General features: G+C 44.2%; 1 protein-coding gene across 4 annotated transcripts in view; it reads right to left on the minus strand.

Moving 5' to 3' along the window:
* The window catches only part of ITGB1 (integrin subunit beta 1), a 324,864-nt gene that overhangs the window by 141,523 nt on the left and 161,107 nt on the right, over positions 1–22,234 (minus strand). For all 4 annotated transcript variants that reach the window (XM_085631856.1, XM_085631854.1, XM_085631857.1 and 1 more), the window contains exon 7: positions 3,973–4,128. In XM_085631856.1, the coding sequence (XP_085487982.1) occupies positions 3,973–4,128 (156 nt within the window). The remainder of the gene's footprint in view (positions 1–3,972; positions 4,129–22,234) is intronic.

Below are 22,234 nucleotides of genomic sequence, written 5' to 3' on the forward strand. Positions count from 1 at the left end.
TAAACAAAAAAGTATTGAACAGTAACCAATTTTGCTTTTATTGTATATACAGCTACAAAAGAATGTTAAAATATTAACCAGCTCAGTACATATGAAATTTCACATTCTTGAACACTATAAATTATTTCCAAAACAACAAAAATCAGGAGAACTTCGCAACAGTGCTCTGTGGTGGTGTTTGCACAGAAGACAGAATTCAGATACATAATATTTAAGGAGAATTAAAAGCCTGGACAAAACCCCATTGAAATGGGCCTGGTTAAAGCCTAACGTTTGAAATCTTTCCTGGTCATTTTAGGAGCATTTGTGTTTCAATCCAATGTAAAGTATGCCACGTCATCATCAGGAAGGAAGTAGTCGAGACCATAACCTCAAAAGGATCTGTGCACTAAACTAATCACCTACTGTGACATATGAACTGAATGTGAGAACTAACATTAGAATAAGTGTCGTGCTTCAGACCTCACAGCAAAGAATCTTAATACATCTGAAGCATAAAAGGGGGGGGGGGGGGGGGGGGGGGCTTGCTGAATGGATACATTTGTAGAGGCTTATAAATGAAACCCTGTGAATGTGTTCATAAAGGTGTATATGCTGCAAACTGCACAGAGCTAATAAATAAAAACATGCACTAGCACAACCAATAGGTCTCGCCGTTGGGACCCTATAAGTGTTTAGTTATACAGCACAATATCCTTGGTGCAACAACATCATCTGTTGCATGGCTAAACACTTATAAAGGTCCCAAAGGCGAGACCTATTGGCTATGCCAATGCTTGTTATAAATTGGTGTAGGATTTTTATTGTGTGTTGCGTCTTAATTATTTACTGAATTGGTGTATGTAAATGCTTTACATACCGGTCTTTGACGTTAAGCTTGCCTGCTCGCAGCCAAGCTACCAAGGGTTAAGCATGGGACTAATTTTCTAAGACCTATTCTGTGCCGTATAGTGTGTTAGTGGTATTCTTGCCAGTGGTAAATACATATCTGCCACTACTAATAATTCACTTTCCAACATCTGGAAGCCTATTTTCTTCTGACTAGAAGTGATAAGTTTAGGTATCAAGGAGAGAGCGAAAGAGAGAGGAACAAAAATCTAGTTCTTTTCCCATGAGAACGTATGTATAATCAAAAGGTACTAGCCAATGCAGAGGAAGCATCAAAAGGTGCGTTTTGCGAAGGAAAGAAATACTATTTTTTATGAAAGCCCTCACCCACGAACCTAGTTGGTGGCATGCTTCATCATTGGGCCCCACCCGGTGGCACCAAGCGAGCCCCGGGTGTGCTACGACGCCCGTTTACAGCGGAGCGGGTATTTTGGTGATTGAGTTTGCAGCGATGGTGTGTGAGTGTAAGTTAAAAACTGTCCTGGGGTCCCACTACCCACAAGGGTTGTTTTATTGGTGGGCCTTTGGCAGTATTAAAAGGAAGGCGGCGGATGTGTGCCGAGTTGACTATGGTCTCCCACATCCATTGTGGTCAACATGTTTCAGCCAGGCCTTGGGTATGATCTGGCTTTCTTCAAGACCTTTATGTGTAAAAAGTGAGGTCAACTAAAAGTGTAAGTGACCCAATATGTGCTGCACTCGCTAAGGAGCATTATGGGTAGGAGGGGGTTCCCTCTAAAGTTTTATACCTGCGGTGAGATAAAAAACAGACAAAACGAACAAACACAATTATCAAGATTAGCTTCATTAAATGCGTGCCAAGCAACACTGCCAGTTAATACAACACCTAATGATAGATGGTGGTTGCTACAATTACAGGCTCTAATTACACACCGAGCGCCTTTGTCTCTGTTCTCTCAGTCTGTAAATATTACAAACTACACCACGTAGGTTGTACAACCGTTTTTATGAAATTACAAACTCGTAGTCTGTCTACCCTTTTTATTGAATATTTGCAAACACTCAACAGGGTAAAACGTAATATCCGGGACTATTTATACATAATAATTTCCACACGGCCAATTTAACAGATGGCCACGTCTTTCCTTTCGCAAGGGGGACACACCCCCTTCTTACGGGCACAACCAGCCCAGCATATACACATACCGAGGGTTTTCCTGTCTTCTACGTCAACCTCTTCCCAGAGACGCTACTCGCGTTAGCCAAGAATCGCATCCACCTGAGCAGACGCGGATGGTATTTAAGGTTCGAGCCGATCGAGGGCTCATAACGACGGAGATCAGATGCAACCAAGTAGGTCTTGACGCGGGTCCTGAGCTTTGACGAAGTAAGTGGGGACTGTGGGGATCAGAAACCTCAAGACCACGGGGGAACCTCTCATAGACTTAAAGGTGATACTACCATACTTTGTGTGTCTCTTTTTTGCATTACAGAGTGTGAATATAAGCCACACCCCTTTGCCGGATACTCATGAGGTTTTTCTCTGATAATTACAAGAGTAAGAGTTTTAGGTTTTCTGTGCACAATTGTCAACTGAAGCACGTTACGATTCCGCTATTGAACTTTTGCGCATATTGCTGACAATGGCAAACAACTGTCCCGTCACAATCCATACTTCACCAGCACATTACTTTCCAGGTATAGCACGGACACGACGGCATAGAAGCACATAAGTCATATGTGCATTTATTGAAGCTAATCTTGATAATTGTGTTTGTTCGTTTTGTCTTTGTTTTTTATCTCACCACAGATATAAAACCTTAGAGGGAACCCTCCTCTTACCCATATTGCACCTTAGTGAGTGCAGCACATATTGGGTCACTTACACTTTTAGTTGACCTCACTTTAATCACTTTTAACACATAAAGGTCCTGAAGAAAGCCAGATCATACCCAAGGCCTGGCTGAAACATGTTGACCACAATGGATGTGGGAGACCATAGTTAACTCCGCACACATCCGCTGCATTGCTTTTAATGCTGCCAAAGGCCCACCAATAAAACAACCCTTGTGGGTAGTGGGAACCCAGGACAGTTTTTAACTTACTCTCACACACCATCACTACACACTCAATCACCAAAACACCCGCTCCGCTGGAAACAGGCGTCTTAGCACACCCAGGGCACGCTCGGTACCACCGGGTGGGGCCCCATGATGAAGCATACCACCAACTAGGTTGGTGGGTGAGGGCTTTCATAAGTAGTAGTATTTCTTTCCTTTGCAAAACACACCTTTTGGTGCCTACTCTGCATTGGCTAGTTCCTTTTGATTATACATAGAAGTGTCACGTGCTATCAGAAAACCAAAAAAAAAAAAAAAAAAAAGACTACGAATCCGGACCCAACCACAAGATCGCGGAATAATGCACAGCATAGGGAATCCAGAAAGATTCACGCTGCAAAACCAAGTTATGTGATGGGTGACAATCCAAGGTTTGCACATAAAAGGTTGTAATCTATTGGACCATCGTAATCACACTTGCTCATGTGCTCATTTGAAGAAACCCACAACAGTATCACAACCACAGGGCCTCCAACCAGAAATCACTTCAAATCCACTCGGTCTCTAAACCTCAAACTTATGTGAGAGGATTGACCAGGAAGTATCAAAATAGGGCACCCCTCAGCGCACATTACAAGGCAGAATGCATCCCCTCTACTGCACCATAAATGTTCGCAATGAGCACCTTCAAGGGATGAGTCATTTGTAAGGTAAATTCTAATTAAAAATGGAAACAAAAACATGTACTGGAAGACCTACGATTTTGCAAGCAACGATTAAGAAACAATAGGGGGCATGGAACCTATCAGCCGAACTAAAACTCCTACGGTAAGCAGCCCATTTGAGATTTGTAGGTAATTTAGAGGTCTTACAGTAGACTTAAAACGGAGCTCCCTCATGCTTTTAATGTACTGGATAGCTCAATAACTATTTAACACCACAGTTGAAGTTATACCTCAGCATTAAATAAATTAGCCAACGCATGCATTTTACAAAATGCCTCTGCTCTTATCTCAGTTATTCAGGTCAGAACATAAAACATAAAATTTAGGGCATCACTCACGTAATAATGGCTCATAGTGTACATATTGTTTTCCAGGTGACATCTGCCATCATTTGGTAAAACGATTCCACCAAGTTTACCATCGCCAGCAAAATGAAAACCAGCATCAGTGGAAAATACCAACAAACGAGTAACATTTCTCCAACCAATTTGTTCCTATGAAAAAAAATAGTTAAATATTTGAGTTTTGTGGAATTAACAAATATCAAATAAACAACAAGTTTAACACCAAAAAAGAAAAACTCAAAACAAGTAAATTCACTTTACTGCAAACAAAATATTATCCATTATAAAACAAATCACACAACTTCAAACTCATTATGTGGACAAATTCACAACAATATTTTATTTTGTACAGTACATCATACATTACACAATACATTAAGTGCCATAACAATAGAATGGCGACTTACTAAGTTGGCTCTGTATGATCTAATTAACTAGAACCGATTTTGTATGCAATCTACTGTGTTTAAGTGCAATACTGAATCCTGCTGAGAACAGAATTCATTGCATTACTAAAGAGATTTTAGCTATCTTTTTCACTCTAATGTTCAATGGGGAGCATACTTCAATATTTTAAGGACAAATCCAAAGTGCAGCTGTTATTTGACAAGCCATTTTCAGGCCCCTTTACGTTACGCACATTAAACATCAAGAATCTGTTAACTTACAAGATGGGCCAGACTTTAACCTGCTGTGATAACTTCACCCAGTTACCCACAGACTGGGTGCAGATTGATTTCTTTCATGGTGGTCCATAAGAGTTGGGAGAGGCCACGATGTAGAACACCAAATCTAATGCCTACGCAGGGAAAGCAGTTTGCATTACGCAATCATTTCAATCTATACTTCAGTCAATGTACAGTCTGTATGGATCTTTCTCAAACCATAGCATGGACACATGGATTGAGCCGGAAACCCATCAGATATGCACATGAATTTAGACATCATACCAGATAGAAGACAACTTCTGCATATTTTAAATAACTAATAACAAGGCCATACAGCTGTTCATTCAAATTATCAAAGTGAATTTAAAGGGCCTTTAACAGGAAACTACACTTTGCATTTAAATTTTAGGCAAAGAAGCCTATGAATGGGTTATTATTGGAAAGAACCAGCTTGGAATACCAGAATACAACTCCTTCTTTAGGAGGTGCAAGTGTTGATTTAATGTCCCTGAGAATAGCCTCGAAAGGTAACAAGTATAGAGCAATAATGCTGACATTATGTGCAACTCCAGTCAGACTCCACGGATATGAGAAGAGAAATAGTTTCCTCCCTGTTCTTATGTTTTATGTGACAATTGTTTAATTCGAATAGTCAATTTCTCCTGAAAGGCTAGGCTTAAGGATACTGCAGACGCAAAGGTTCAGGAAATCAGTTCATTTATCAACCCATGCAGTTTGTTAAAGACGAGATGAAGAGCCTGATATGCATTTGGTGACAAAGTTCTCAAACTGTGCGTCTAAATCCAAGCACATCAGTTTGACAACCTGACATACACTGGACAGACAATGCGAACCTTTCATGAACATGTACAGTGCAGATTTGTCACAGCACCACAAACTGGAATAAGATCCTTTCCTCAACAAAAAGGAATACAGTTTGATGAGGATGAACAAAGTGAATGTAGCATGCTTTTAGAGTCATCAATAACTAAATGACTATCATAGAAACTAACACTCCACTTCACTCAATCAAACTTTCTGTTAGTGAATCGGGTGCAATCCAAGGTAAAACAGAAATATCTTTAAATTTCTAAAAACCAAACAAGCAGGCATACTCCATAATTTAAACATTCTAAAGATGAGCTTACAGGCCATTATTGGACTATATCCTCTGCACGGACACATACCAGGTAGAATCAGACTAGGTAGATTAACCTTTTTACTACATTTATGAACCCTGAACTGTCTCAAGCTTGAGAAACGCCCTCAACTATCATCCATCCTGTCCAGACAGATCTTGACAGATTTCTTTGTAAGACTCTCATCCCACTGTCTTTGGGCAGGATTGCTCTATGATCTACAGGACAAAAATGCAAGGACATTTCTTCATATCCATCTTGCTGCATCTGTAGACTTCATCACTCCTTAAGTTCAGGTGGTGTAAAATGTAGGAAAGTGCCCCTTTTGACATGGTCACCCCCATGTTTTGCCTGGTATCTGATGCAATTTTGATACAAGTACTCTGAGTTCCTGCTATCTAGGTCCCCAGCTCCAGATCTCTTCCCCTAAAACTGTACAATTGTTCCCCCAATTGGCAATACCTTTAGCACTCCTTTGTAAGTCCCTAGTAAGTGGTACCCCTGGTATCTAGGGCAAGGAGACTAAAGAGGGTCCTTAAGAGCTGCAGCATGCATTATGCCACCCCAAGGGAACCCCTCAGCATCAACATGCACAATGCCATTGCAGGCTGTGTGCCATGGTGCAGAGAAAAGTGAAGACATAGCATGGCACACCTCCTGTATGCCATGCCTGCAGACAAGGCATGCAGTATACATAAGTCACCCCCACAGCAGGCCTTACAGCGCTAAGGCAGGGTGCACTATGCTACATGTGTGGACATATCTGCATGAGCAGCTATGCCCCAGTGATGTCCAAGTAGATTCTTAGATGTTTCAAGTGAACGGGGAATTACAATTAAAAACTACCAGCTTCTGTAGTGAAAAGATATTCTTAGAGTCCTCCAATGTTTATGGATTGAGCTAGGGACTAGAAACCTAGTTGGTCCATATTTTTATCTCGTCATGTGAACTTAAACGGTTGCAATGTATTTATCTCCCATGCCATACTAAATGCTGGAAATTCAAATGCTTCTTACCAGGACTCAATAGCACTAGTCAACTGGACCAAGAAAGTACTAATAATTCATCAACAAAATACTGTTAGGATCAAGGCACTTTAGTATATGACAGAAAGGAGTTACCTTGCTAGATTAAATCTGCCTTAGCCAATAGTGTCATTTCCTAATCTGCAGTATGATCACCACACACCTTGCATGGTTTAAGGTGAGCCCAAGTTGGTATGACCACTTCCGAAGATGCAATTTTGAGAAACACACTTCCAGCATTCCTGAGCCAAAGCATGCAACAGGTTCAAGATTGTTCATACAAGTTCAAGTTTATTTACGTTACGGAACTCCAAAGAGTTCCTTCCACATAAAAAATTAGCTGGAATACATATGCTCAAAAGTCATTTTTAAAAAAAACATTCAATAGGTTCCTTGAAGAACATTGAAAACCAAGACATAAAACCCCAAAACTATGTGTACAATAGAAGTAATACAAGTTTATAAAACACTAACAATAACAAAAATCAGCAACAAAGCATTTCATTAGGCAGTACATACAGTGAATGTAGTGCATCTGAAGCAGACAGTACAGATATCTGTAAACATATAGGCCTCAGCCATTTTCAATGGTATAATAACAGTGCTGCGCAAACAAAGAACATGGTTCAGATCTTGGCAAGCATTTCGACGTAGATTGCATTCAGCTGAGATTAAGCGATTAAGCGGGAGCATACCTTGCCTCAAAGGAATCCAGAACTGTCTCAACCCATGTGGCACGTTTCATGCGGCAAATTTTTAGTAGTATAAGGTTGCGCTTGGTTTACTAAAAAGGAGTTCATTATATTCTAAGAGCCCTTTTTTTTAAGCACGTCTCGACGTCTGAACGAAAGCTTATGGTCCATGTGGCTTGTTTTAATCTAGCTTTTAATTGCTGCATTGTGAGGGCGAAAACAAAGTTGGGATCTAATTGAAGCATATCAACAGTACAAGCAAAGTTTCTATAAATTATTGATTTATCCAGGATGTCAACCAAAATTTCTTTCTTTATACAGGACCTTAATTTATCATTATTGCTCCTCTCTAGACAGGCAACCCCCAGCATACCACCAACGCCAGTCCCGGAACAAAAGAACTTCTCAAACCCATTTCCAATCTTAAGACTGGCACTGGGGTCGCAGACTTGACAGAAGGTTAATTTCTGGGGACTCATCCTTCCATATTATATAGAAAGCATCATTTAGGTACTCCAATCTGCTTCAGTCCATAGAGCAGAGAGGCAGGGATTTTTGCTCAATAGACCTCTAAAATATGTGAGAAGTGTCTTCTCCTGGTTGCCCTTTGAAGAGCACCCAAGCCTTTAGCTTGAAGCTGGGCTTTACTCGTGTTATTTTGAATATGGGCCTTTTCACGAAGGTTCCCACACATTTTCTTGCCCCAAAAGGTGTACGATTTCACAATGTCTAGCTTTTGTGCACCCAGGAGCTATGTACAATTTCTGTATTTGGGTTACTTTCTCCCATGAAAACACATGATTTTGCTTTTAGAAATGTTAATCTTTAAGTAGTGGGCATCTGCAAACTGCTGCAATGCCTGCAGAAAACTGTTTAACCTTTTCGAGGTGAGATCCAGAATTATTTTGTCATTTGCATACAATAGGCTAAATATTGATTTTCTGCCAATTATCAGAGCGATGCCATTGCTCTGGATCAGGTGACTGGGAAGGTCGGAGATAAATATATAATATATGGCTCGGCAGAGCCGAAACGTTATGGCAGCATACTTGGAATAAACTAAGTTTGCACATACCCAAGGTCCGTGTCAGCCAGGAGGACTCCTGCGGTCTCGACGCGGTGGTGATATATATATATATATATTCACTTAAAAAACCATAGGTTTCACACACGTTATAGTTAGGAATTAGCATTTAAAAAAACCTTGCAAATTCACTTAAAAAACCATAGGTTTCACACATGTTATAGTTAGCTGGACATTTCCCTCGTAAAAAAACAATGAAATTCCCCCGTTATAGTTAGTGCAGGCAACTATAACTCACGCGACCGCAAACCTCTGCTGATGACGTCCGATATTACATCACTGTATTTAGACACCTATTTACCCATGTCTTCTTCCATTAATCTTTAGCTATACATATATTACAAATATTTATTTTTCAGAAAGACACATATGTAATCAGTGATGTAATATCTGACGTAATCAGCAGAGGATTGCGGTCGCGTGAGTTATAGTTGCCTGCACTAACTATAACGGGGGAATTTCATTGGTTTTTTACGAGGGAAATGTCCAGCTAACTATAACGTGTGAAACCTATGGTTTTTTTAAGTGAATTTGCAAGGTTTTTTAAATGCTAATTCCTAACTATAACGTGTGTGAAACCTATGGTTTTTTAAGTGAATTTGTAGGGTTTTTTAAATGCTAAGTTATGTATTTATTAATAATTTTTTTTTCAGGGTTTTCACCGTGCGCGCACCATGCGCGCACTGTGGGCACTCGGTGACCCAAGAAGCGGTGCGCGTGCCGTGCGCGCACTTGACAAAAAAAATAAATGTTTTTCACCCTTGGGGGTCCTTCAGTGACCACCTGACAAAGGCTAGGGGGTCAGGAACTGTCCACCCTGCCCCCTTTTCACGTTCTCCACCTTTTGTTTTTCACTGCTTCAGACTGCGAGAGACAAAATGGTGGCCGCCACTTCCTGATTTCGACCGATTCGAATGTTTACTGACATCTAACAACGAATCAGAATTGCGCTCGCGCACGGCAGGGTACGCGCACAGTGCGCACGTATAGATATTGATATGGTTTTAAATGCTATTTTCTCAGGAAATACTGAACAGATTTACACGAGACCTTCAAAAGGCACTTCCTTGACCTTACGGCTACCTCTCTGCCAAATTTCACGTAATTCTGTTCAGCCGTTCGGGCTGTACCTTCGACTGAAGGTCCTATGGAAAAATGCATCGGGAAAACGCGTTTAGGGACCCCCCTTTTTTCTCGGCCCCCGCTTGACTAATCACCCCGAGACTTTCAGGGTAGGAGCGGAGCGCCACACCTATTTTGAAAAATTCGCGAGGTTTCGTCAACCGGCGCCAAAGTTATTCAAAATAGAATTTTCAGATTTCCTATGGAAACACGGTCCAAACTATAACTATCTACTGGCGACCGCCAGTAGATAATATATATATCTATATCTATATTCACTTAAAAAACCATAGGTTTCACACATGTTATAGTTAGGTGGATATTTCACTCGTAAACAACCAATGAAATTCCACCGTTTTAGTTAGTTCAGATAACTATAACTCGCGCGCCCGCAATCCTCTGCTCATGACGTCACATATTACATCACTCAGGACATGGTCAGTGGCATCACTCTTGACATCACTGATGACATCATCCTTGTGATAGAGTGGCGGTCGCGCGAGTTATAGTTATCTGAACTAACTACAACGGTGGAATTTCATTGGTTTTTTACGAGTGAAATATCCACCTAACTATAACGTGTGTGAAACCTATGGTTTTTTCACTGAATTTGTACGTTTTTTAAATGCTAAGTTATGTATGTATTTTTTTTTTTTATATATTTCTTTTTTTTTTAATGGTTTTTCACCGTGCGTGCACGGTGCGCGCACCCCCGCGATTTAAAAAAAAAAAAAAAAAAGTTAGTTTTTTTCTGCCTTCGGGGTCCTTCAGGGACCCCCTGACAAAGGCTAGGGGGTCAGGAACTCTCTACCCTGCCCCCTTATCACGTTCGCCACCTTCCTTTTCCACTCTCGCACTGAAAACAAACAAAATGGCGGCCGACACTTCCTGATTTCGACCGATTCGAATGTTGACTGACATAATTCCACCAATCAGAATTACGCTCGCGCACGTTAGGGTGCGCGCACCGTGCACGTACCGTGCGCGCATATAGATATGTATGTGCTTTTAACTGCAATTTTCTCAGGAACTACTGAACAGATTGACACCATATATGCAAAAGGCACATGCCTGACCTGTGGACTACCTCTCTGCCAAATTTCAAGTAATTCTGTTCAGCCGTTCGGGCTGTACCTTCGACTAAAGGTCCTATGGGAAAATGCATGGGGAAACGCGTTTTGGGACCCCCCTTTTTTCTCGGCCCCCGCTTGACGAATCCCCCCCGAGACTTTCAGGGTAGGAGCTGAGCGGAGCGCCCCATTCGTTTTGAAAATTTCGCGAGGATTCGTCAACCGGCGCGAAAGTTATTCAAAATAGAATTTTGAGATTTCCTATGGAAACACGGTCCTAACTATAAACTGGCGACCGCCAGTAGAATATATATATATATATATATATATATATATATATATATATATATATATATATATATATATATATATATCTATCAACCAACGACCACTCCGATAGAAAGAGATCAGAGGACACAGCGGGGCTTTTCCGGAAGATTCTTTATTAAAGGATGCAGGGCATAATGCATTTCGGCGTATGTATGCCTTCATCAGACGCCCTTCGCAAGACCAGGATTACACCAACCCCTTCCCCTTTGTACTGCGAAGGTCCTCCCCCGGGGCGGGAAGTCAGCTGGCTCCTCCAGATTGTTTGCAGCTGTAGTCGAGTGGATGAAGACTACAGCACCCATCATGCAATGTAATGGTAAGTACCCATTGCGGAGTCCATGCTCGAGTGAGCGCTGTAATACCTAGCAAAGGGGGGGCTTGTTGTCCTTGGTGAATCCCAAATATGTCGATCCAAGTCTTCCTTAGGTCCCCAAACGTTCTGCCTCATACACCAGGTCGAAACCGGACCATACAACACGAATACAGTGATCCTCACGTGAAGTCACGAGCTGATATATATATATATATATATATTCACTGAAAAAACCATAGGTTTCACACATGTTATAGTTAGCGGATATTTTACTGATAAAAAAACCAATGAAATTCCCCCGTTATAGTTAGTGCAGGCAACTATAACTCCACGACTGCAATCCTCTGCTGATGCTAATACTGTATTTAGACACTTATTTGCCCATGTCTTCTTCCATACATTTTTAGCTATACATATATTACAAATATTTTTTTTTCATAAAGACACATATGTCATCAGCAGAAGATTGCGGTCGCGTGAGTTATAGTTGCCTGCACTAACTATAACGGGGGAATTTCATTGGTTTTTTATCAGTAAAATATCCGCTAACTATAACATGTGTGAAACCTATGGTTTTTTCAGTGAATTTGTACGTTTTTTTAAATGCTTAGTTTCTTTACGCCATTCGTGGCGTGCGCGCCCACTTAACGCAGTTCGTTCCGTGCACGCACGGTGTGCTTCGCGCACAGTGAGCACGCGGTGCGCTTCGCGCAACGCGCGCCCACTTTATGCAGTTAGTGCCGTGCACGCACGGTGGGCACGAGGTGCACTACGCACACCGCATGCCCACGTTACGCTAGATGGGCCATGTACGCACGATGCGCTTCGCGCACCGTGCGCACATGGAGGACATATGATGCACTTCGTTTTGAAAGGTAATATTTTAATTTTTCGTATATTTCATAAGCCATGCACAAATGGTGCCCTTCGGGCACCATTTGCACACGGGGTGGAGAGAGTGTGGATAATTTTTTTTTTTATTATTTTTTTTTTAAATATTTTAGTTTCTCATCTCGAATAAGCCATGCACAATTGGTGCCCTGCTGGCACCAATTGCACACGGGGTGGAGAGAGTGTGGATAATTTTTTTAAAATTTTTTACCGTACGCGTACGGTAAGCGTAATCGGCGAAATTACCGAAAAAATTAAAATTCAGTTTTTGGCCTTGGGGGATCTTTGGGGACTCCCTCAACATGGCTATGTGTGTGGGAGCTGTCTAAACAGCCCCTTTACATGTTTTTGGGCTTTATATTTTAGAAATCACTCTCAGTGAGAGAGAGAAAATGGCGGCCGCCGCTTCCTGGTTTCGGCCGATTCGAATGTTTACTAAGATCTAAGAGCCAATCAGAATCGCGCTCGCGCACGCCACCGTACGCGTACGGTAAGCGTACCGTAAGCGCACCGTAAGCTGGCTCAGATATATATATTGATTTAAAGGCTATTTTCTCAGAATCTACTGAACAGATTTACACCAAACCTACAAAAGGCACTTCCTTGACCTGAGGACTACCTCTCTGCCAAATTTCTAGTAATTCTGTTCAGCCGTTCGGGCTGTAGCCCTGTCTAAAGGTCCTATGGAAAAATGCATGGGAAAAACGCGTTTTGGGACCCCCCTTTTATCTCAGCCCCCGCTTGACGAATCCCCCCGAGACTTTCAGGGTAGGAGCGAAGCTTAGCGCCCCACCTATTTTGAAAAATTCGCGAGGATTCGTCGACCGGCGCCAAAGTTATTCAAAATAGAATGTTGCGGATTTCCTATGGAAACGTGGTCCTAACTATAACTACCTACTGGCGACCGCCAGTAGGTGATATATATATATATATATATATATATATATATAACCTACTGGCAGTCGCCAGTAGGTAGTTATAGTTGGGACCTATTTTCCATAGGGAATCCGCAACATTCTATTTGGAATAACATTGGCGCGGATTGACGAATCTTCACGAAATTTTCCAAACTTTTGGCCAGCTCCGGTCCGCTCCTATCCTGAAAATTTCATGGTGATTCGTCAAGCGGGGGTCCCAAAACACGTTTTCCCCATGCATTTTCCCATAGGACCTCTAGACGCAGCTACAGCCCGAACTGCTGAACGGAATTACACCAAATTTGGCAAAGAGGTAGTCTTCAGTTCAGACTCGTGCCTTTTGCTTAAATGGTGTAAATCCGTTCAGTAGTTCCTGAGAAGATTTGAGTTAAAAAGATAGATATATCTGGGCGGAGCCTAACCACACATTTCATCGTGACATCTGATTGGCTGTCAGTACTTCATCCAAGAAGTGTTGGCAGCCATCTTGGGACCAATATACATGATAGTACCTCATTAAAAAGCATTGCAGTTAATAGAAGGTTTTAAGACTTTAGTTACATTATAAATCATTTGTTGATGGTACCATACTCATTTTAGGAATTGTGGTGTGTTCTAAGGTGATTATACCATGTGAAAAAGCCTTCTGCTGTGATATCATTAATCATGTTTCAGAGAAAACTATTTTCTCATGCTTTTCCCACAGAGGTTTGGAAGGTGATCTATAAGCTAAACTGAGAGCATATTTTCTGTAAATTCACATTATCTTTCTCAGTCATGTGAGAATGAAGTCTGACATTCTCAGTAAAACATGTACATCCAACAAGGGCAGAGACTGTCAGTTGATTCCTTTGTGTTCTACTGCAGCTTCCCAGAGTGTTCTACAGAACTACTAGAGCGCTAACAGTCCTACTTATGACAAAAGTATTGCACACCTGAAGCAATCTTGATTGGAATAAAGTGGTAACTCTTAAAACATTCAATTTAAAAAGGAACAAAATGAGGGGGTTCATTTTGCCATAGAAAGTATGATTAGTGCTGCAGAAAGAAAAATTAGGGCACTTTGAGTGACTTCTCAAATCCTCTTCTATTTCATGAAAAAATTCTGACATGCAGACTGAAACATGCACTTTGAATAGCAGCAGCACACTGCTAACATTCTGAATTTATGGCAAATGTGTGACACATCTGAATGCCTTCTTGTTGGAACCAAAGTAAAAAACTGAAAGTATTTCCTACTGAGGAGACTGCAGTAAATGAGGAAATTAGGAAACTTCATAACAAATAAATCTCCCAAGATGGCCACCAGGGACAAAAGAGCCCCAATGTAGCCCAAATATCACCCAGATGTAGCCCAAGTATAGCTCAATGACAGAAGTGTGCAAAACACTTATTTATTGTGTATTTGCAGTATTATATAGTGCAGACTTGTCAGGTATTGGAGTGCTTTACATGAGCATTGGTTACATCACACAAGATCAAATTCATTTTGGTTGTAGACATGGGGAGATTAAGTGATTTGACCAGAATCACAGAATGTTGAGCTGAAGCAGAAACGCCAACCTGGTTCCCCAGTTGCAAAGTCTGCAGCTCTGGAAGTAACACCACATCCTCTCCCCTAGGTGCAACATTTAATCAAGTGGTCAACTGGATAAAAAAACAAAAATAATTTAAAAGTTTTTTGTCGCTATTTGAAAACTCAGAAAATATGTCCTCATTTTCGCTTTTTAGAGCACTAACCATATTTTTGATGCAAATAAGACTCTCATATATGTAAGTTCTAAAGGAAATGCTCTAGGTATCAAGAGGACGTCAGGCGTTCCACACTTTTGTAATAAATATAGAATGTTAGCAATCTAGTTGTTCATTGGGATACTGTTGAGAGGCAGAGGCCAGGGGCACGGACTCCGAAAATTGAAGGCAGGTAGGAGAGTGCAGAGGCAACAATTTGACCACACTGGGCAGGCAGGAAGGGCAGTGGCAGCACAACAGACTATGGAGGGCAGTGGAAAGGGGGGCAGGGGCAACAAACCAACAATACAGGACTGGCAAGAGAGGCTGTGGCAATATAATAGACCATTGAGGGCAGAAGGAAGAGGCAGTGGTAGTACAGCCATACATGCCAACAGACCCGTTTCAGCCAGGAAACGTCCAATGTTTTTAAGCTCAAATGGGCTTTATTTGATCTGTCTCCTGTCTACAATCTCCTCTTTTTCAATGCAACTCAAAGGGGAAAATCAATACCAGTTTTTTTTCCAAAATCTCCCTCTTACCAAGTTCAAAATGTTCGCAAGTATGGTACATTGGATCATGGTAGGCAGGCGAAATTGGGGAAGGGACATGGACTCGGATAACAGAGGACAGGAGGGACATGGAGAGGTGCACCAAACTGACCCTACAGGGCAGGCGTCAGGGTTTGCAGCAGCACAATACACCACACAGGGCATGCGGGACAGGAGTGCAGCACAACAATCCATAGAAAGCAAGAGGGAGGGGACAGGACCATGCACATGGACAACAGAAAACAGAGGGGAAAGAGGCAATGGTAGCTAGCTGACCATAATGGACAGACAGGAGAGAAAGCTGCAGCATAACAGACCATAAAGGGCAGGAGGGACGGATCAGGGGCATTACTATGGAACAGACAAGCCAGGAAGGAGGGAATAGGGGTCTGCACATGGAAACAGAGGGCTGGGGGCAAGGGGGCAGGACAGGAGCAGCAAGATGACCTTGGAGGTCAGGCAGGATGGGCACTAGAAACAAGACACACCATGGAGAGCAACAATGAGACTATGATGGCATACACACAGACCATGGAGGGAAGGTGGGAGGGGGTATGGGGCAGCTAGCTGACCACACAGGGAAGGTGGGAGGGGCCATGGCAGCACAGAAGACCATGCATGGCAAGCGGGAGGGTTAGTGGCAGCACAATGGTTATGCTGGGCAAGAAGGAGGGTGCAGAGGCATGCACAAAGGACCATGGAGGATAGAAGGGAGGGTCAGGACCTGGGCACAGACAAGAAAGTTCAGGGGAAGGGGCCTCACAACAGACAGCACGGGGCAGGCAGGAGGAGCAGTTGCAGCACAACAGACCAGGGAGGGCAGAAGGGTGTGGCAGTAAAATGGACCATGGAGGACAGGAGGAAGGGGATAGGGGCATGGCATGTGGACAGGCAGGGTGGAGGTGGCAGGGACAGGTTACAGTCATCTGACAATGCTAGGCAGGTGGGAGGGGAGTGGCAGCTCAACAGAACAATCAGAGTAGATAGGAGTGGCAGGTCCATGGAACATGGTGGGCAAAGAGGATGGAGCAGGGGCATGCACAAAGACATCGGAGGGCAGGGGGGAGGAGAAAAGGGGCAGCAAGCTAAGCACAGAGGCTAAGCAGGAGGTCAATGATGGGTCATAGAATTGGGCAATGGAGGGCAGGAGGAGTGGACTGGTACATCATGCTAAATGGAGGGCAGTGGCAGCACAACAGACCATGCACAGAGGATAGGGAGGTGAGTATTAGGAACTTTATTGTTTTTAAAATGTGTGTCTGTGCGAACTACTTAAAATATGAACAAGTATGCAGCATAATCTCACTTTTATTCAGGAAGAAGAGGATGTGTGTGACTGACTCCGGGCTCACTTGGCAGAAACACCCCTGACCCTCTACCCACCATTGCAAAATGTAATGCCCGTGAAAAGGGTAGGTGGACGCAGTGTTATATAGAACATAGTCCTGAGAGCACGATTGAAAATGAAAACTAGATATAGTATATGGTATAAACTATGCACCAAAAAGAGTGATACAAGATGAACCAGAGCGTGAAATATAATATGCAATACATTGTGCGCAATGACAGATTCATTGGAGAGCGCGAGATAGCACAGGCACTAGCGCGTGCTATGAGTGTAATGTGCAAAGGGCAATGTTGTGTAACCTAACTAGTCTCTAAAGTTGTAATATAAAATATGTGCTGGGGAGTGCAACGTTGCATATGCACTGTGACAAAGATATGGATCCCAGATTGTAATATGTATGGCATAGCGCTGTGCGTTATAACCTAGGCATCGAGGAAGGCACGTTAGATGGGGCAATATAACCCGTGCGAAGGCAAGTGTGGCATGACATTCACGGGGTGGTGTTACAGTGCACATGGGCTGGAGAGTGTCATAGCATACGCACTAGCTGGTGGAATACAACACAGAGGTGTGTGGCACTCGGCGGGCACTGGTGGGTGTAACACAGCATTGGGCTCAGCCAGGAGCACGCTGTGACACCTCTATGCAACGCAGCTCTGTGGCGCTTACTGGAGGTACCTAGTGGGCTAGTTTGTACCTAGGGACCCTTAGGATTCAAGGGGACTTTATCTCTCAACTTAGAATGGCCACAGGGCGCGTTTACACAGTGGTGAAGGGAGGGGACGGGGCCTGAGGTGACATGTGCAAACACGCCCTGTGGCGCGTTTTAAGAGGTAGTTTTAATCCCCTGCCCTATTATATACTAGGGGCTTACAGAGGAGGTCATACTAATCACAGGGGGACCCCAACGCATAGTGTTCCCTAGTGTATGTAGGTGTTTTCACTGTATTCCGAGTGTCTTTTATCATAGCACTGGCTCTAGGACTGGTTAGTCAGATTCAGTTACCACCAGTATCCATCTGATAAAGTTGAGGGTACAGGATGATTTTGCAACAAGGTTTCTTTCTGCTCTTCTGTTTGTTCTTTCTGCACGTTATCCTTCTTCCTGCACTTTTCTTAGTCATTGAGGACTTCTGTTGCTTCTTTCTGCATTTCTTTTTTTTCTTTCTGTGCGTGTTTTCTTCTTTCTTCACATGTCCTATCTCTGTAGGCATAGTTAGAAATTAGCATTTAAAAAGCTTTGAAATTCACTGAAAAAAACCATAGGTTTCAGGGGCGTTATAGTTAGCTGGACTTTTCACTCGTACAAAACCATTGAAATTCCCCCGTTATAGTTAGTTCAGCTAACTATAACTCGCGCGCCCGCAATGCACTGCTGATGACGTCACATATTACATCACTCATGACATCACTGATGACATCATCCTTGTGATTGAGTGGCAGACCGCCTTTCCCCCTAATATAACCTTTGATACACACATTCAAAAATAGAAACAAAAATTTTCAAAACAATGGACATACCAATACCAGTTACAACAACCTATTCAGTAATTCTAAGATCCACATACACATCCACCCATTCACCAACAGTCCTATACAGTCACTCATACATGTACTCACTCATCATATGTACTCATACACCTATACATCATGTTACACAACGCCACTCATCCATAGAGTTACTCACACACAGTCACTCATGCTAATAAAGAATCAAACATCCATTTACATGCATATACAGTTATACACACACCACCACACTTACTTCTACAGAAACTTACACATACTTAGTCTTTTAAACAATCACTTTTAGAAACACATACTTATTCATACAGGAACTCTTCCAATCTCTCACTCACATATACTCACTTATATACACCAATAGTCACATATACTAGTTTAAAACATATGTAGTTACTCATAAAGACACTATTGAGACAGTCATTCACTCACTAACACACCCATGCACACACTCATCCACCCATACAGTCCTGCACACATGCAGTCTTCAACACATACAGCGAGTCACTCATTCATGCACCTATGCACTACGTAATACCCCCCACCGAACCATAGACACTCAGACACTCATACTGATACTTCTGCTCCCTGTGCAAGGACGCTACGCTGCTGTGGGGCTCCAGAATCGCCTGAACACATCGGGACTGCGAGGACCGGGGAGCATTGCGCTCGGCTAATCAGGCTCACCTGCTCCTCTTCCCGTTGACCATCTCGCCCACGCCACGCCTCGCGGCCCCCGCTGTGCGGGTGCCGCTCGAAGGCTCCTTCAACATTTAAAAACTCTGCTTGTGCTACGAAGGTTGGGTTTCCCTTCTGCTCCCTGTGCAAGGACGCTACGCTGCTGTGGGGCTCCAGAATCGCCTGAACACATCGGGACTGCGAGGACCGGGGAGCATTGCGCTCGGCTAATCAGGCTCACCTGCTCCTCTTCCCGTTGACCATCTCGCCCACGCCACGCCTCGCGGCCCCCGCTGCGCGGGCGCCGCTCGAAGGCTCCTTCAACATTTAAAAACTCGGCTTGTGCTACGAAGGTTGGGTTTCCCTTCTGCTCCCTGTGCAAGGACGCTACGCTGCTGTGGGGCTCCAGAATCGCCTGAACACATCGGGACTGCGAGGACCGGGGAGCATTGCGCTCGGCTAATCAGGCTCACCTGCTCCTCTTCCCGTTGACCATCTCGCCCACGCCACGCCTCGCGGCCCCCGCTGCGCGGGAGCCGCTCGAAGGCTCCTTCAACATTTAAAAACTCGGCTTGTGCTACGAAGGTTGGGTTTCCCTTCTGCTCCCTGTGCAAGGACGCTACGCTGCTGTGGGGCTCCAGAATCGCCTGAACACATCGGGACTGCGAGGACCGGGGAGCATTGCGCTCGGCTAATCAGGCTCACCTGCTCCTCTTCCCGTTGACCATCTCGCCCACGCCACGCCTCGCGGCCCCCGCTGCGCGGGAGCCGCTCGAAGGCTCCTTCAACATTTAAAAACTCGGCTTGTGCTACGAAGGTTGGGTTTCCCTTCTGCTCCCTGTGCAAGGACGCTACGCTGCTGTGGGGCTCCAGAATCGCCTGAACACATCGGGACTGCGAGGACCAGGGAGCATTGCGCTCGGCTAATCAGGCTCACCTGCTCCTCTTCCTAACGACCCGCCCCTCTCTTATTATTTAACCATGTCCACGTGAATCCGCAGCGCGGATCGCAGCGCGGGCGAAGCCCGGGCCAAGGGCAGGCCCGTTGTAGCCCGTTCGAGACCGGACCGGGCTACCCCTCTGTCACCTACGGCTCCAGCGCGTATGGGCTTATTACATGCCATTTCCATTGCATGTGGTTGTATCGTTTATTTTGTCTTGTGGAGGACATATCGCTGCTAAATCAGAGTAATTGCGCACTGTGTTGCACCCTAATTAAGCATGGCAGCTAAAGAGGGTAGGAACCATGCGACCAAAAGCAATCTCACTGGTACATTAGATCAATTTATAGTTAGAGCCAACTCGGTGATTGACCAGGGTATTGTCCTTATGGAGCGCAGAGTGTCGCAGGATCTGGCCCTAGCAAGAAGATCTTCTTTGGGCCTTCTTGCATCTGCACGTACCCCAAATGGCACTGGTAGCAATGCCCTTCCTCTTACTCAATTCATTGATGAGACTTCAAGCAGTGAAACTTCTAGTGACAATGAACCCGGGGTCAACTTTAGAACTACATCCCCCCCAGTGACTAGGTCGGGACCGATCCTACGGGAAACAAGGGCCACTAAGGTAGGGCTGTCCGCAAACTCCAAGCCAAAATCCACCAGGCAAGTTCGCTCTAAGCCAGGGGGAGCTAAATCTGCACATCATGGTGCAGCTTTGGTGGCCGACTCGATGGCTAGAGATGGTCAGGGCAGCTGCTCCCTCCCTCCAGCTTCGTGTTCCTCGTTTAAGTCTCCTGGGGATCATTCAGCTCAGGCATCAGCTCCTCCTGCATTGGTGACACAGTCACAAGAGGATGTAGTAGTACCGCAACAATTAGATCTAATGCTGCGCGCGCTACTGGCACCCCTGGAATCCAGGTTGGAGGGAATAGCGTCCCTTATTACCAAGCTTGAACAAGGAATTAAGGAACACATTGAGGGTGCTAACAATAACAAAGTATTCCCCGCATGCTTTTGCAATTGCCACTGTCCCACCATAGCCGGGGCTTCACCAGTCCCGGCGGCCCACTGCGCAGCCCCACGGCTACCATCTGTCCCGAAAGCTACACCACTGACAATTCCAGCCACACTTAACGCTCCCTCACTAGAACATCATGAAGTTAGGTCTCTTACTGACCACACGTAGACAGTAACACCTTGGGAGAGGCCACTTTGGGTAATAATAGTGACAATATGAGGACAGTGAGAAAGCGAACCCAGGATAAGGCTAATAGGATGACTTCTAGAATAGACTTGCCCCCGGAAGCTAGCCCTTATATGGTTGTCCTAACAGGGGTTCCTGAAATGAATGATAATAGTACTGAGGAGTTCTCGAACCTAAAAAACAAGGCAATCCACTGGCTCTCAAACCACAGGCCCCTGCCACTGCAGGTTAGTTGTGAGGTCATTATGGTTAGAAGGGTGGGGTGGGTAGGGCACACTCCTAAAAATTTAACTGGCGATTGTGTCATAGTTAACTTCCGGGATGCCAGGATAGCAGACTACATCTGCAACTGGAAAAAACCACGCTTAGACACCACTATTGGGGTTCGCCCCCTCGCCTACTTCTACCCAAATGATCGTATGAGAATAGAAGAGAGCGGCTGGACATACATTCCGCATTTACAAAGGGGAGGTGCTGGGAAATCAAGGCATCTGCCCTCTGATGCAGACTGGGCTTATCCTGTCTGTTCAAACAGGTTTAGCTGCCTCGACCAGGTCGATTGACTGTCCAAGCCAACCCAGGTAACTCAGGATTCTATGGGGGATAGTACTCTAGGTCTAGAGCCCTTTGGGCTGCATGACGAAGGGAATTTGACTCTTGACACCATGGGGTGCACCACTAGTACAGGGGAGACCAGTCCCAGCAGTATTAATGGCAATCCCCAAGCGTACTCCCTGCAGTTTTCTGCTTCCCTTCCAATGCCAGCCACCTCCTATAGTGCTATTTTCACCCCTATAGGGGGAACTGACCCTTCTCAGAAGAGTAGCATTTCCTCTGTACTAGATCCCCCATCCCAGCACACACCTCGCCACCAACATTTGAACTTACTGTCATGGAATGTGGCAGGCTTAGCAAATAAGATGGCATGTCCTGAATGGGGCTCTTTTGTGGACGCTGCTGATGTGGTTCTATTGCAGGAGACCTGGGCCAGGGAGGTGGTTCATAGAGCCGGGTTTGCTTCCTTTAACATC

This window comes from Triturus cristatus, chromosome 10, assembly GCF_964204655.1.
Source record: "Triturus cristatus chromosome 10, aTriCri1.1, whole genome shotgun sequence".
In the NCBI taxonomy this organism is placed as follows: Eukaryota; Metazoa; Chordata; class Amphibia; order Caudata; family Salamandridae; genus Triturus; species Triturus cristatus.